The sequence below is a fragment of the Mobula birostris genome, chromosome 9 (assembly GCF_030028105.1).
Source record: "Mobula birostris isolate sMobBir1 chromosome 9, sMobBir1.hap1, whole genome shotgun sequence".
Classification (NCBI taxonomy): domain Eukaryota; kingdom Metazoa; phylum Chordata; class Chondrichthyes; order Myliobatiformes; family Myliobatidae; genus Mobula; species Mobula birostris.
Genome location: NC_092378.1, coordinates 70,018,254 through 70,035,147, shown reverse-complemented (window position 1 = coordinate 70,035,147; position 16,894 = coordinate 70,018,254). Strand labels below are relative to the sequence as shown.

Below are 16,894 nucleotides of genomic sequence, written 5' to 3'. Positions count from 1 at the left end.
GCACTTGTATAGATCAAGCTCTGGAACTCTCCCAGCACTTTAATAACATTGGCCTGCTTTTGAAACACAGTCTTCATTTAACCCCACAGCTGAGATGCATAAAGAAATCTCTCATTAGCAATGACCAAATAATGTGTTGTTTGTCATGCGATTCAAAGAATAAATATTGGATGCAGCATAAAGAAGATCTGTCCTGCTTTACTTTTGTTTGATTTGCAGTTATGTTATTGTTGTTGCTTGTGCTTTCTCAGTTCAAAGTAAATTTATATGTCCATACGATCATGAGAGAAGATATTAGAGCAAAATTGGGCCATTCAGCCCATCGAGTCTATTCCACCATTTCATCATGGCCGATCCATTTCCCTCTCAGCCCCAATCTCCTACCTTCTCCCCTTATCCCTTCACACCCTGACTAACCAAGAATCTATCAACCTCTGCCTTAAATATAAATACTTGGCTTCCACAGCTACCTGTGGCAATGAATTCCATAGATTCACCACTCTCTGGTTAAAGAAATTCCTCATCTCTGTTCTAAATGGACGTCCCTTTACTCTGAGGCTGTGTCCTCTGGTCTTAGGCTCTCCCACCAAAGGAAACAACCTCTCCACATCCACTCTATCAAGGCTTTCCAACACTTGATAGGTTTCAATGAGATCCCCCCCATTCCTCTGAATGCTAGTGAGTAGAGGCCCAGAGTCATCAAACATGCTTCCTATGATAAGCTTTTCAATCCCGGAATCATTTTCGCGAATTTCCTTTGAACCCTCTCCAATGACAGATAAGGGGCCCAAAACTGCTCACATTACTTACCAGTGCCTTACAAAGCCTCAACATTTCATCCTTGCTTTTATATTCTAGTCCTCTCGAAATGAATGCTAATGCTGCATTTGCCTTCCTCACCACCGACTCAACATACAAATTAACCTTTAGGGAATCCTGCACAAGGACTCCCAAATCTCTTCGCACCTCAGATTTTTGAATTTTCTCTCCATTTAGAAAATAGACTACCCTTTTATATTTTCTACCAAAGTGTATGTCCATACACTTCCTAACATCATATTCTATCTGCCAATTCTTTGCCCATTCTCCTGATCTGTTTAAGTCCTTCTGTAGCCTCTCTGCTTCCTCAACACTACCTGCTCCTTCACCAATCTTTATATCATTCACAAACTTTGCCACAAAGCCATTAATTCCATCATCCAAATCATTGATGTACAAATTACAAAGAAGCAGGACCATCTCCGAACCCTGTGGAACACCACTAGTCACCAGCAGCCAGCCAGAAGAGGCTTCCTTTATTCCCACCCTTTGCCTCCTGCTAATCAGCCATTGCTCTATGCATGATAGTATCTTTCCTGCAACACCATGGGCTCTTAGCTTGCTAAGCAGCCCCAAGTGTGGCACCTTGTCAGAGACCTTCTGAAAATCCATGTACAAAACATCCACCCATTCTCCTTTGGCTATCCTGCTTGTTATTTCAGTAGCTTTCAATAGGTACATTTAATGAGAGAAATGTATACATTATACATCCTGAAATTCCTTTTCTTCAAGGAATTCCAACAGATTTGTCAAGCAAGATTTTCCCATAAGGAAACCATGTTGACCAAGGCCTATTTTATCATGTGCCTCCGAGTACCCCGAAAGCACATCATTAACAATTGACTCCAACATCTTCCCAACCAGTGAGATCAGACTAACTAGGCTATAATTTCCTTTCTTCTGCCTTTCTCTCTTCTTGAAGAGTGACATTTGCAATTACCCAGTGCTCTGGGACAATGCCATAATCCGTTGCTTCTTCAAAGATCATTACTAATGCCTCCACAATCTCTTCAGCCTCCTCTTTTAAAACCCTGGGGTGTAGGCCATCTGGTCCAGGTGACCTATCTACCATCAAGATCTTTCAGTTTCCCAAGCACCTTCTCCTTAGGAATGGTATCTTAACTCAATTCTGTGCCCTGACACTCTCCAACTTTCAGCATACTGCTGCTGTCTTCCTCTGTGAAGACTGGTGCATAATACTTAATAATTTCATCTGTCATTTCCTTGTCTCGCATTACTACATCTCCAGCATCACTTTCCAGCAGTCCAATATCTACTCTCGCCTCTTCTTTACACTTTATATATCTAAAGAAGATTTGGTACCCTCTTTAATATTATTGGCTAGCTTACCTTTGTATTCCATCTTTTCCTTCGTTTTGACTTTGTTAGTTGTCTTTTGCTGGTTTTTAAAAGCTTAGCAATCCTCTAACTTCCCACTAATTTCTGCTCTGTCACATGTCCTCTCTTTGGCTTTTATGTTGGCTTTGACTTCTCTTGTCAGCCATAGTTGCGTCACCCTGCCTTTAGAAAACTACTACAACTACTTCTCTGGGATGTATCTATCCTACACCTTCTGAATTGCTCCCAGCAATGCCAGCCACTGCTGCTCTGCTGTCATCCCTGCCGGTGTTCTTTTCCAATTAATTCTAGCCAACTCTCTCTCAGGCCTCTGTAATTCCCTTTACTCCACTGTAATACTGATACATGTGACTTAAGACTCTTCTCAAATTGCAGGGTGAACGCTATCATATTAAGATCACTTACCCCTAAGGGTTCCATTACCCTTAGCTCCCTAATCAAATCCAGTTCATTATACAACACCCAATCCAGAATAACTGATCCCCTAGTCGGCTCAACCACAAGCTGTTCTAAAAAACTATCCTGTAGCCATTCTACAAATTCACTCTCTATTGATCCAAATTCAGCAGCAACCTGATTTTCCCAATCTACCTACATATTGAAGTCCCCCACGACTATTGTAACATTGCCCTTTTGGCATGCGTTTTCTATCTCCCATTGTAATTTGTATACCACATCCTTACTACTGCTTGGGGGTCTCTATATAACTTCCATCGGGGTCTTTTTGCCCTTGCAGTTCCTTAGCTTTACCCACAATGATTCAACACCTTCCAACCCTATGTTACTCTTTCTAATGATTTGATTTCATTTTTTACCAACAGAGCCATGCCACCTGCTCTGCCTACCTGCCTGTCCTTTTGATACAATGTGTATTCTTGTACATTAAGCTCCCAGCTATGATCTTCTTTCAGCCACGATTCAGTAATGCCCAGAATGTCATACATGCCAATCTGTAACTGTGTTCCAAATTGATCAATGCCCCTGCCATTGATCTCGCCGGCTCCAACACCTCAGGGCATATTCAAAACCCGGACTCCAGCAACGCCCATGGACACCTTCACAGCGATTGCGCAACCACCAACTGCCACGCCAGCCTTGAACTCCAGGCCGGGTCTTTATGTGCTGCTGTTGTGACTCCCATCTCCCCTTCCCCCACCAATACTCTGCAACCCCGTCTCCTTCAGATCCCATTGTCAGCTCCTGGGTACTCAGAGGCTCCATCTTCCTCTCACCCCAACCCTCCCCTCTCCACTGACACCCCCAGCCTCCCCCCTTCCCCCTCTGATCCCAGCTCTCATCCGTGCCGGGTCTTTACCATCCCCTCCGACCTTCACCTGTCGGAGGCAGAACGCTCTGTTCTCAGTAAGGGCCTCACGTTTGTCCCCCTTCGCCCACACCTCAGCGAGTTCCGTGTTCGCCACGATGCGGAACTTTTCTTCCGCCGTCTCCGTCTCCGAGCCTACTTCTTCGGCAAGGACTCTTCCACCCCCACCGATGACCCCTTCTCCCGTCTTCAACCCTCCTCTTCTTCATGGACACCCCGCTCTGGTCTTCTGCCTGCTCTGGATCTCTTTATCGCTAATTGCCGACGGGACATCAACCGTCTCGACTTCACCGCACCTTGTCCCCATTCCAACCTCACTCCTTCAGAACGCTCTGCTCTCCACTCCCTCCGCACTAATCCTAACCTTATTATTAAACCCGCCGATAAGGGGGGTGCTGTTGTAGTCTGGCGTACTGACCTCTACCTTGCCGAGGCACAGCGACAACTGGCGGATACCTCCTCTTATTTACCCCTCGATCGTGACCCCACTAAGGAGCACCAGGCCATTGTCTCCCACACCATCACCGACTTTATCCGCTCAGGGGATCTCCCATCCACTGCTACCAACCTCATAGTTCCCACACCCCGCACTTCCCGTTTCTACCTCCTACCCAAGATCCACAAACCTGCCTGTCCTGGCCGACCTATTGTCTCAGCTTGCTCCTGCCCCACCGAACTCATTTCTGCATACCTCGACACGGTTTTATCCCCCCTTGTTCAATCCCTTCCGACCTATGTTCGTGACACTTCTCACGCTCTTAAACTTTTCGATGATTTTAAGTTTCCTGGCCCCCACCACTTTATTTTCACCATGGATGTCCAGTCCTTATATACTTCCATCCCCCATCAGGAAGGTCTCAAAGCTCTACGCTTCTTTTTGGATCCCAGACCTAATCAGTTCCCCTCTACCACCACTCTGCTCCGTCTAGCGGAATTAGTCCTTACTCTTAATAATTTCTCCTTTGGCTCCTCCCACTTCCTCCAAACTAAAGGTGTAGCTATGGGCACCCGTATGGGTCCTAGCTATGCCTGCCTTTTTGTTGGGTTTGTGGAACAATCTATGTTCCGCGCCTATTCTGTTATCTGTCCCCCACTTTTCCTTCGCTACATCGACGACTGCATTGGCGCTGCTTCCTGCACGCATGCAGAACTCGTTGACTTTATTAACTTTGCCTCCAACTTTCACCTTGCCCTTAAGTTTACCTGGTCCATTTCCGACACCTCCCTCCCCTTTCTAGATCTTTCTGTCTCTGTCTCTGGAGACAGCTTATCCACTGATGTCTACTATAAGCCTACTGACTCTCACAGCTATCTGGACTATTCCTCTTCTCATCCTGTCTCTTGCAAAAACGCCATCCCCTTCTCGCAATTCCTCCATCTCCGCCGCATCTGCTCTCAGGATGAGGCTTTTCATTCTAGGACGAGGGAGATGTCTTCCTTTTTTAAAGAAAGGGGCTCCCCTTCCTCCACTATCAACTCTGCTCTTAAACGCATCTCCCCCATTTCACATACATCTGCTCTCACTCCATCCTCCCACCCACCCCACTAGGAATAGGGTTCCCCTGGTCCTCACCTACCACCCCACCAGCCTCTGGGTCCAACGTATTATTCTCCGTAACTTCCGCCACCTCCAACGGGATCCCACCACTAAGCACATCTTCCCCCTCCCCCCCGCATTCCGCAGGGATCGCTCCCTACGCAACTCCCTTGTCCATTCGTCCCCCCCATCCCTCCCCACTGATCTCCCTCCTGGCACTTATCCGTGTAAGCGGAACAAGTGCTACACATGCCCTTACACTTCCTCCCTTACCACCATTCAGGGCCCCAAACAGTCCTTCCAGGTGAGGCAACACTTCACCTGTGAGTCGACTGGGGTGATATACTGCGTCCGGTGCTCCCGATGTGGCCTTTTATACATTGGCGAGACCCGACGCAGACTGGGAGACCGCTTTGCTGAACATCTATGCTCTGTCCGCCAGAGAAAGCAGGATCTCCCAGTGGCCACACATTTTAATTCCACATCCCATTCCCACTCTGACATGTCTATCCACGGCCTCCTCTGCTGTAAAGATGAAGCCACACTCAGGTTGGAGGAACAACAGCTTATATTCCCTCTGGGTAGCCTCCAACCTGATGGCATGAACATCGACTTCTCTAACTTCCGTTAGTGCCCCACCTCCCCTTCGTACCCCATGTTACTTATTTTTATGCACACATTCTTTCTCTCACTCTCCTTTTTCTCCCTCTGTCCCTCTGAATATACCTCTTGCCCATCCTCTGGGTCCCCCCCGCCCCGCTTGTCTTTCTTCCCGGACCTCCTGTCCCATGATCCTCTCGTATCCCCTTTTGCCAATCACCTGTCCAGCTCTTGGCTCCATCCCTCCCCCTCCTGTCTTCTCCTATCATTTTGGATCTCCCCCTCCCCCTCCCACTTTCAAATCCCTTACTCACTCTTCCTTCAGTTAGTCCTGACGAAGGGTCTCGGCCTGAAACGTCGACTGCTCCTCTTCCTACAGATGCTGCCTGGCCTGCTGCATTCACCAGCAACTTTGATGTGTGTTGTCCAAATTGATCTACCTTATTCTGTATACTGCGTGCATTCAAACATAACACCTTCACTCCTGTATTAATCACCCTTTGATTTTGCTCCCCTTGTATATTGTAACTCATCCCATTGACTTTAATTTTGCCCCATCATCAGCCTCTCCTTGCTAGAAGTCTCACTACACACTCCCTCTGTTTGTAAACCAACTGCCCATCCTCAGCCCCATCACTCTAGTTCCCATCCCCCTGCCATCCCGAACAGCTCTAGCAAACCTGCCCAGAAGGGCATTGGACCCCTTGGGTTCAGATGTAATCCGTCCCTTTTGTGTAGGTCGTATCTTCCCCAGAAGAGATCCCAATGATCCAGAAATATGAATCCCTACCCAGTTCCTTAACCATGCATTCATCTGTCAAATCGTCCTATTCTTACCCTTATTGGCACGTAGCATAGACAGCAATCCCTGGAAGTCCTGCTTTTCAGCTTTCTACCAAGCTCCCCAAAATCTGTCTTCAGGACCTCAGCGTTCTTACCCATATGGTGCTAATATGTACCAAGACTTCTAGCTGCTCACCCTCCCCCTTTAGAATACTGCGGACCCAGCCTGAGACATTCCTGACCCTGGCACCTGGGAGGCAACATAGCACCTGGCTGTCTCAATTGTGTCCACAGAATCTTGCCCCTCTTCCTCTATGGAATGGCTTATCAATACTACAGTCTTCTGCAACTCTTCTCTTCTGAAGCACAGCACCAGTCGCAGTGTCAGTGTCAGAGACCCAGGTGCTGTGGCTACCTCTGGTAGGCTGTCCCCCTCAACAGTATCTAAAATGGTGTACTGTACTTACTATTGAGCAGAATGGCCACAGGGGATACTCTGCACAGGCTGCCCATTTTCCTTCCTCCTCCTGACAGTCACCCAGTTACCTGACTCCTCCAATCTAGGGGTGACCACCTCCCTGTAGCTCCCATCATTTCCCCAGTCTCCCATACGAGCCGAAGGTCATTGAGTTGCAGCTCCAGTTCCTCAACACATTCTCGGAGGAGCTGCATCTCGGTCATCGGGTGCAGACGAGGTTGTCCGGGAGGCTGGAGGTCTCCCACAATCCCCACATCTCACACACAGAACAAAACACTGCCCCTGGGGCCATTCTCACTGCACTAACTGTGCCTTAACAGATGAGGAATGATGAATAAAGAAGAAATCTACCAGATACTTATCTTGCCCAAGCCTGATGAGCCAAAGCCAATCCTACGCTGGCCCACTCACACAATAGCTGTTCCACTTGCTCCTGCTTTATTTTACTTGCCCTCCCCAATTAATCCTGTTCACTTACTGGATGTAATCCTAATCCAAATCCAAAAACTGCCCCAAAATGCTGCTTTTTAAAAAAAAATCTTCAGCCATGAACCCAAGTGAAATCACCACTTCTCGTGCTCCTGCTCACTGATTGGGCGCAGTCCACTCCAAAAACTGCCACAAAGTGCTGCCTTTTTTTAATCTTCAGCCGCGGACCCAAGTGAAATCGCCACTTCTCGTGCTTCTGCTCCCTGATTGGGTGCAGTCCAACTCGACCATAAGCAACACTGAGATTCTGAACGTAGTGGGCATTCTATGTTTAAGAAGAGTTTTTTTTAAAAAAAAACATTTACTGTACATTGAAAAATACAGTGACATGTGTTGTTTGTGTCAACAACCAACACAGTCCAAAGATTGTGCTTTGGGCAGCCAGCAAGTGACATCACAATTCTGGCACTAACATAGCATGCCCCCAACTCACTAACCCTAACCGGTACGTCTTTGGACTGTGGGAGGAAACTGGAGCACCCGGGGAAGCTCATGTGGTCACCAGAGAGAATGTACAACCTCCTTATAGGCAGTGGTGGGAATTGAACCTCAATCGCTGGCATTGTACAGCATTACACTAGCTACTATGCTACATACGGTGCTCTTTCTGGAATGTGTGGCTACACTCGTGGGCTGTCCCCAGTGCATAAACATAGAAACATAGAAAATAGGTGCAGGAGTAGGCCATTCAGCCATTCGAGCCTGCACCGCCATTCAGTATGATCATGGCTGATCATCCAACTCAGAACCCTATACCTGCCTTCTCTCCATACCCTCTGATCCCTTTAGCCACAAGGGCCATACCTAACTCCCTTTTAAATATAGCCAATGAACTGGCCTCAACTGTTTCCTGTGGCAGAGAATTCCACAGATTCACCACTCTCTGTGTGAAGAAGTTTTTCCTCATCTCGGTCCTAAAAGGCTTCCCCTTTATCCTCAAACTGTGACCCCTCGTTCTGGACTTCCCCAACAGCAGGAACAATCTTCCTGCATCTAGCCTGTACAATCCCTTTAGAATTTTATACGTTTCAATAAGATCCCCCCCCTCAATCTTCTAAATTCCAGGGAGTATAAGCCTAGTTGATCCAGTCTTTCATCATATGAAAGTCCTGCCATCTCATGAATTAATCTGGTGAACCTTCTTTGTACTCCCTCTATGGCAAGAATGTCTTTCCTCAGATTAGGGGACCAAAACTGCACACAATACTCCAGGTGTGGTCTCACCAAGGCCTTGTACAACTGCAGTAGTACCTCCCTGCTCCTGTACTCGAATCCTCTTGCTATGAATGCCAGCATACCATTCGCCTTTTTCACCACTTGCTGTACCTGCATGCCCACTTTCAATGACTGGTGTACAATGACACCCAGGTCTCGTTGCACCTCCCCTTTTCTTAATCGGCCACCATTCAGATAATAATCTGTTTTCCAGTTGTTGCCACCAAAGTGGATAACCTCACATTTATCCACATTAAATTGCATCTGCCATGAATCTGCCCACTCACCTAAACTATCCAAGTCACTCTGCATCCTCTTAGCATCCTCCTCACAGCTAACACTGCCACCCAGTTTCATGTCATCCGCAAACTTGGAGATGCTGCATTTAATTCCCTTGTCTAGGTCATTAATATATATTGTAAACAACTGGGGTCCCAGCACTGAGCCTTGCGGTACCCCACAAGTCACTGCCTGCCATTCTGAAAAGGTCCCGTTTATTCCCACTCTTTGCTTCCTGTCTGCCAGCCAATTCTCTATCCACATCAATACCATACCCCCAATACCGTGTGCTTTAAGTTTACACACTAATCTCCTGTGTGGGACCTTGTCAAAAGCCTTTTGAAAATCCAAATATACCAGATCCACTGGTTCTTCCTTATCCACTCTACTAGTTACATCCTCAAAAAAGTTCTATGAGATTTGTCAGGCATGATTTTCCTTTCACAAATCCATGCTGACTTTGTCCGATGATTTCACCGCTTTCCATCTTTGATAACTGACTCTAGCATTTTCCCCACCACCGATGTCAGGCTAACTGGTCTATAATTCCCAGGTTTCTCTCTCCCTCCTTGTGCTCCTCAGGTTGTGAACACAAATGCCTCATTTCACTGTATGCTTCAATGTACATGTGATAAATAAATCTTAATGTGAGACTCAATTGTCTTGTGAACGCCTACAAGAAAATGAATCTCATGGTAGTATATGGTGACATAGGCATACTTTAACAAATTTACTTTGAACTCGGCTTCCAGTATGGGTCTTTTACAGACACGAGTGAGCTGACTAGATCTCTGTTGAGTTCTCATTCAAAAAAGAATCAACACCTTGAAACTGTGATTCTAGTTGGACTATAGATTTTATTCTGAACATTCTGGAGTGGTCCGGGGTTAGATAATATGTCTCAATAGTGATATTACAGTTTTACGTGGCAGGCTACATTTGTCCTGAACTGGATGCACTGAGCATTTCACTTCTTGCAAATGTTCAATCAGCGAACTCTGAATATTTATGAGTTCCAATAGCTATCCACCAGTGAAATTGACACACGAGGTGAATTTCAATAACCATGTAAAACGTCAATTTCTCATTCATTTTTTATCTCGTGATACACTGATTGGACTTGGAGCTGGACAGTTTCTATGACAGAACTGGCTTTTCTGAGAAACAGTGATTTTCTTTCCCAGTGCACAAGCATTGTATTTTTCCTGTGCTTCATTAACACAATCTCGTTATGTTAATTGAGGGGCGAAGGCATTTCTGTCCATGGAGAACTTGTAATGTTTTACTTAGCTTGACTGTCAGCTAGTTCATTTGGCACAGATCATTCAGAACAGGCAAACGTGACATGTTAGGCAGGAAACCGAGTCTTTGGGACACCAACAAAGGAAAATACAGTTAGTAAAGAAAATCTAATGAAGAAGAAAGAAGAGAAAAATATACATGTGGCTGGATATCCCAAAGTATTTTAAAATGGTACTTTTATAGTGTATTTACTTAGAGATGCAACTTGGTAGCAGGACCTTCTGGTCATAATTTATAATTTTATAATATAATTTCTGGAAATTGTGCATAGCAAGTTCCAACAAAAAATGCATTGGCCCCAGATTAATTATCTTTTGGTGATCTAGCCCTACAAAACATCACAGAAAAGACTGGGTTAGAAAAAAATCTGAATTGTGTGATTTTACTGTCTCATGATAGAGTAGTTGTAAGTGTAATGCTTTAAAATGCCAGCTTCTGGGATTCAATTCCTGCCGCTGTCTGTCAGGAGGTTGTACGTTCTCTCCATGACCATGTGGGTTTCCTCGGGTGTTCCAGTTCTCCCCTACATAAGATGTACAGGTTAGGGTTAGTGAGGTGAGTTGAGGGCATGTTACGTGGGCACCGGAAGAGCCTCGACACTTGCAGCTGCCCCCAGCACATCCTCGGACTGTGTTGGTCGCTGACACACGTATACACGTGGCAAATAAAGCTAATCTCTCTTTATCTCTATAAAAGTGACAAAACGGCTTTGAACCCTGCTCTTAATACTCATTTCCTTTAAAATAAGTCAAAGTAGATTGCAGTGTGCATATTTTATTTCACTGGACAGTTAGAGCATATGACAAGAGAATAAATTTTACTCTTAATATCTTGTCTTTTCCATATTGGCGTTTGTGCAAACTTACATGCGTAAATTGTGTGTTTTATTCCTAAATTGCTAAAGTGACTACAATACTAAAAGCATATCATTACTTGTTACAATATTTTGGGGTCTTCCTGAGATTATGATAAAAACCGTATATATGCAAATTTTTTTCTTTCCCTTAAAAACCAGATGAGAAAGATTTATATATTTATACTGTAGAACAGACTGAGATGGTGAGGGAGAAGTTGTATGAATCTTACTGATGTCAAAGCAAAAGATTAGATTGTTAAAAATGGATGGAAAAATAAAAGCCTAAAGAAGGAATGAGATTGACTAGAGGGGCCAGAGGGACTGGTAGAGAAAGAACAAATTTGCATTTATATAGTCAATTTATCTGAAAAGCTCCACAGCATTTTGTGTAAAATGAATTCTTCATGAAATACAATTATTGTGGTTGTATTGGAAACGGGACAAGCTGGGTTACATTTATATAGCAACTTATGTGCCCATTTTACAATGGTCCAAAGCACTTCTAGCTAAATTTTTTTTAGACTAAATTGGGTGCCATGGTAGCCTGGCGGTGAGCGCGATGCGATTAGAGCTCAGGGAGTTTCGGCGTTCGGACTTCAATTCCAGCACGGTTCTGTAAGGAGTCTCCGTCCGTCCTCTCCGTGGGATGTGTGAGCTTTCCCCAGGTGCTCTGGTTCCCTCTCACAGTCCAATGCTGTACCGGGTAGGTCATTGTAAATTGTCCCACAAGGTTAGGGTTAAGTGGGTGTGTTGAGGGTCGCTGGGACAGCACAGCTCGAAGGTCAGAAGGGCCTACTCTGCGTGGTATCACTAAATAAACAAATAATGCAGGCAGTGATGAGTCGAGGGGGATGTGCTCCCTGTGACAGTATTTGCTCTACCCTCACTCTCTCCCTGCTACAATAATTAACCTTGTGAAGGAAATGGTTAGATGCCCAGAGCAACACCACCACACTGCTGGAGGAACTCCAGTCAGGCACCATCTATGGGGGGGGAATTCAGGCTGAGGCCTTTCACCGGGACTGGAAAGACGGGGTAGTGGGGGGAGGAAGCCAGAATAAGGTGGGCAGAGTGGAAGTAGTACAAGCAGGCAGATGATAAGTGAGTCTGGGTGAGGGGGAGGGAGAATGAAGTAAGAAGCTGGGAGGTGATAGGTGAAAGAATCCAATAGAAGAGGACACAGGTCCATGGGAGAAAGGGAAGGAGGAAGGGAACCAGACTTCTTGCCTCAAACTATCAGCCATGATGATCTTGGCCTGTTTATTTCCCTCCATAGATGCTGAGTTCCTCCAACATTTTGTGTGCTGATCTTGATTTCCAGCATCTGCAGAATCTCTTGTGTTTATAATTAATAATAGGAGTCTCTTTGGATGGGAAGAAAGCAGCCAATCATGGGATTACTAATATTGTGCCTCCAGTAACTTAGCAAGGCTTCAAACTGGCAGAATCACCTTGGACTTTATGCTTGGTTCCAAGAACAGAACATTGGTGTGTAACTCAGAAGCTGAGTGTTTCAAGAGCACTTGGTCATGGGGTTTACGTCATCTAGCCCCATCTATTCTCACATTCTCGGAGAAAGGAACCACAAAGCATAAAGTAAAAGGACATGAAGGAACAAAATTGAAAACTACAAGAACTTAGACAAAAGCAACAGTTCCAAAAATAAAACTGAGGATAAAGCCAACAGGACCAGATAAAGGAAACCGTAAGAAAGAACATGGGCAATTTCATAAAATCATTGAATGACTTACTGATTTATGGACACATTTGGCCAACGGTCGCTGTGCCAGCTTTTTGGGAGATTTATCCATTCAGTACCATCTTATTTGTCCTATTTGAACGTTGTATTTTATCTTTTAAGATACTCTTTAAGACCTGTACCTCAACAAACATTCTGTCATTTACTCCTATATGGCTCAGCCTGATAGCAAGTACTTTTTGGTGACAATCCTATGAAGAGTTTTTGGTGGTCTACCATATTAAGCATATTTTATAAGTGCACCTATTTTAGTGATAATTTCCAGACCATAAAAACTATTCCTTCTCATTCTTTGGAGCAATTTCCACAAGTCTGCACCCTCTGAACAAAACAACAGAAGAACAGCAAAGAAGAGCAAAGCAGAGCATAATTGGTTTACCAGAAAGGGCAAGGCTCCAGAGGAGGATCATGAGCGTGATCCTGGGAATTAAAGAGTTAATGCATGTGGAGCGTTTGATGACTCTGGGCCTGTACTCGCTGGAGCTTAGTAGAATGAGAGAGGATCTCATTGAAACTTATCGAATATTGAAAGGTCTCGACTGAATTGACGAGGAGAGGATGTTTCCTATAAGTGGGGGAGTCTAGGAGCAGAGGGAACAGCCTCAGTATAGAAGGACGTCCATTTAGAACAGAGATGAGGAGGAATTTTTTTAGCCAGAAGGTGGCAAATCTTTGGAATCATTGCCTCAGACAGCTGTGGAAGCAGAGTCACTGGGTACACTTATGACTGAGATTGACAGGTTGCTGATTAGCAAGGGTGTCAAAGGTTACAGGGATATGGTAGGAGAATGGGGTTGAGAAAGAAAATAAATCAGCCATGATAGAATGGCGGAATAAACTCGATGGGCCAAATGGCCTAATTCTGCTCCTACACCTTATAGTTTAATGGAAAGGACTAAGATTCAGGCAGAAAAAGAATGGAAATTATTGTAGAGATAACCATTCAGATCAAAATGCCCTTGTTTACTCAGCCACGGAATATGTATTAAAGTATTGGGCTGAGACAAGTGGCAAGTTTCATTCACAGAGTGCAGTTTTGAATGACAGCGTGGTTAGGCCATTGATGGGCCCTGCTTAAATTATTAGCATGTGACTTTTGGAAATAATTACATTCTATATGTTGGTAAATAACCTTGCAAGAATAATAGTAAAAAGGAGCTGTGTGCTTTCAGCTGGGGGTTGGGATGCAAGGTTCCTTAAAGGTTGTCATAGTTGAGGGTGGTAGTGGGAATAAGCTCCCGCTACCTATTAGATGCTCCCAATGGCATGCGACTCAAACAGCCAAGTCCAGCTTCTAGCCTTCACGTGTGGCTTAGCGACTAAGCCTGGCAGAACTGTTTCTACTGACAGGAGAAGGGGCAAAAGTACGTTACTGACGCCTTAAAACCAGTCGCTTCGGGCAGATGGGGCTCATCAGCTGTGGTTGGCAGCTCATCTAGGAGAAAGAAAGCTCTGATCTCAACCCTCTTCTGCTTTGTGGCTACACCCACTCTTGGGGGTAAACCCTGAGGAAAAACTCGGAGCTGAAGTCCGAGGCAGACTTATGTCAAGTTCAAAGCTGACTGGCAACTCTGCGATGCTGTTGGTGCCAAACTGTATCAGGCTCAGCCATTCCTTTGAATTCATCAGCTGTGTGGAAAGGGAGAGCCTGCCACATGGGCAACAGCTTGCTCTCCATATCGTACTGCCCTGGCCTGAGTATCTAGACAGCTGGGACACAACATCCATGGTCAACCTCCACCAATGGAGGACCTCCTTGGGATGAAATGGCTGGAGGAGCAGGACAAGTTCGTATTTCATTGCAGCAATCAGCATCTAACCTCTTCCCTGAATGGCCTCTAGCAATACAGACACTCATATTCATTTGAAACATTATTCCCTACCTTTTTTCCCTCCCCGTATACCAAGGGAAACTTTAGATCATCTTCTTCGATGGTCTTATATGCCCTGTAGTGAAAAAGAAAAGAGTTTTCATTAGCAGAGCAAATTCACTGCCCCAGCTGGCAAGGTCTAGATCGTAGCCTCCATCTTAAAGTCCCTTAGGAGTGGGAAGTGGTGCTTGATTAGTACCTATCCCATTTTTCCACAAGGCTCACTTTAATGGGTATATGAAGCAATGTTAGAACATGGAATAGTACAGGCCCTTTTCCCTACAATGTTGTGCCAATTTTTTAATCTACTCTAAGATCAATCTAACCCTCTCCTCTGACATAGTTGACCATTTTTCTATCATCCTTGCGCCTATCTATGAGTCTCTTACGTGTCCCTAATGTATCTGTCTTTATCACCACCCCTGTCAGGGTAATCCATGCACCCACCACTATCTTTGCACTAAGAACTCACTGATGACAATCCCCCCCCTATATTTTACTCCAATTACCTTAAAATTATGCTCCCTCAAATTAGCCATTTCTGCCCTGGGAAAAAAGCCGCTAGCTATCCATTCAATCTATGCCCATTATCCTCTTGTACACTTCTATCAAGTCACCTCTCATTCTTCTTCTCTCCAAAGAGAAAAGCCCTAGCTCACTCAACCTTTCTTCATCAGACATGTCTTCTAGTCCAGCCAGCATCCTGGTAAATTTCCTCTGCACCCTCTAAAACTTCCACAACCTTCCTATAATGAGGCGACCAGATCTGAACATAATATTCCAAGTGTGGTCTAACCAGAGTTCTACAGAGCTGCAAGTTTGCTTTGTGGGTCTTCAACTCAAAAATTTCAGAATTTTTTTATTTTCTTATGATTGAAACTTGTGGAGTGCGGCAGAAGCTTTTAAACGCTTCAAAACCAGAGGCTCTAAATCTTTTCCTTTCCGTGTCAGAGGACACCCATGTGTAATGCCCTTTTATTGTTATGCTGTATGTATTTCATTTAGCAGTTCCGTAAGAGCAGTCTGTTCTGCTGTCAGCCTGTTTGGGTTATTGTTGAAGATAAGGGATGATGAGTAATGTGCGCCATCTAATTAGGATGGTGGAACCGCAGGGAGCTTTTTCTGGTGAGGAACACGAAGATTGGTCTTTTTTTGGTTCGGCGGGAGATGAAGAAAGAAGACGCTGGGGAGAACCGGTCATAGGATGGATTGCAAGCGACGTTCGGAAGGTGGTGTGGGCATTTATGCAGACCGAGGGCCCAGCGTGTGAGTGATAGAGAAGTTCTAGATGAGCACCAACTTGACTGTTTAATTAAAATGGGCCCATTTCTTTTAGTTTTTCTTCACTCACCCTTTAGTTAAGATTCAAAAATATAATTCCTTTAATACAGTGTACTTTCTGTTATTTTGTGGCACTGAGTTGTAACAGGGAAGCAAATTACACAGCATCCACACAAACCGGGGTTTGGGGTGGTAGAGCTGTCTCAATCTCATGCGTTTGGCAGGACCAGAGAGTGCCTTCCCTATATATATGCAGCTAAAGAAACCAGGGGGCTTTACATGCATTATTGATAAGGACATGACTAGGTAGAAGACCTGTCTCCCCAACCTGACCCTTCTAGCAAAAGAAAGACAGATCTCATTACCTTCCAGCATTACCAGTCAATTTGAAAATACAGTTAACTTAAACAGTCATAGAGCAATACACCAAGGCATCAAATCAGTAGAAAGATGTGACAAAGGAGCGGAAGATATTGAATCTTTGTGGGTTGAATTAAGAAACTACAAGGGTAAAAGGACCCTGGTGGCAGTTATATATAGGCCTCCCAACAGTGGCTGGGATGTGGACTACAGATTACAATGGGAAACAGAAAAGGTGTGTCAATAGGGCAATGTTATGATACCCAGGGAGATTTCAACATGCACGTTGATTGAGAAAGTCAGGTTGGTAATGGATCTCAAGGGAGTGAGATTATTGAATGCCGACGAGATGGCTTTTTAGAGTAGCTTGGTCATCAGGGAGCTTAAGGTAAAAGAACCCAGAGGAGGCAGCGATCACAATATGATTGAGTTCAACTTGAAATTTGATAGGAGAAAGTAAAGTCTGACGTAGCAGTATTTCAGTGAAGGAATTTACAGTGGAATGAGAAAAGAGATGGCCGAAGTAAATTGGAAGGAGATGCTGGCAGGGATGACAGCAGAGCAGCAACTGTGTGGGTTTCT

General features: G+C 44.9%; 1 protein-coding gene across 1 annotated transcript in view; it reads right to left on the bottom strand.

Moving 5' to 3' along the window:
- Positions 1 to 16,894, bottom strand: part of ppm1h (protein phosphatase, Mg2+/Mn2+ dependent, 1H) — a 237,750-nt gene that overhangs the window by 38,006 nt on the left and 182,850 nt on the right. The window contains exon 7 of the mRNA XM_072268238.1: positions 14,684 to 14,747. Coding sequence (XP_072124339.1) covers positions 14,684 to 14,747 — 64 coding nt within the window. The remainder of the gene's footprint in view (positions 1 to 14,683; positions 14,748 to 16,894) is intronic.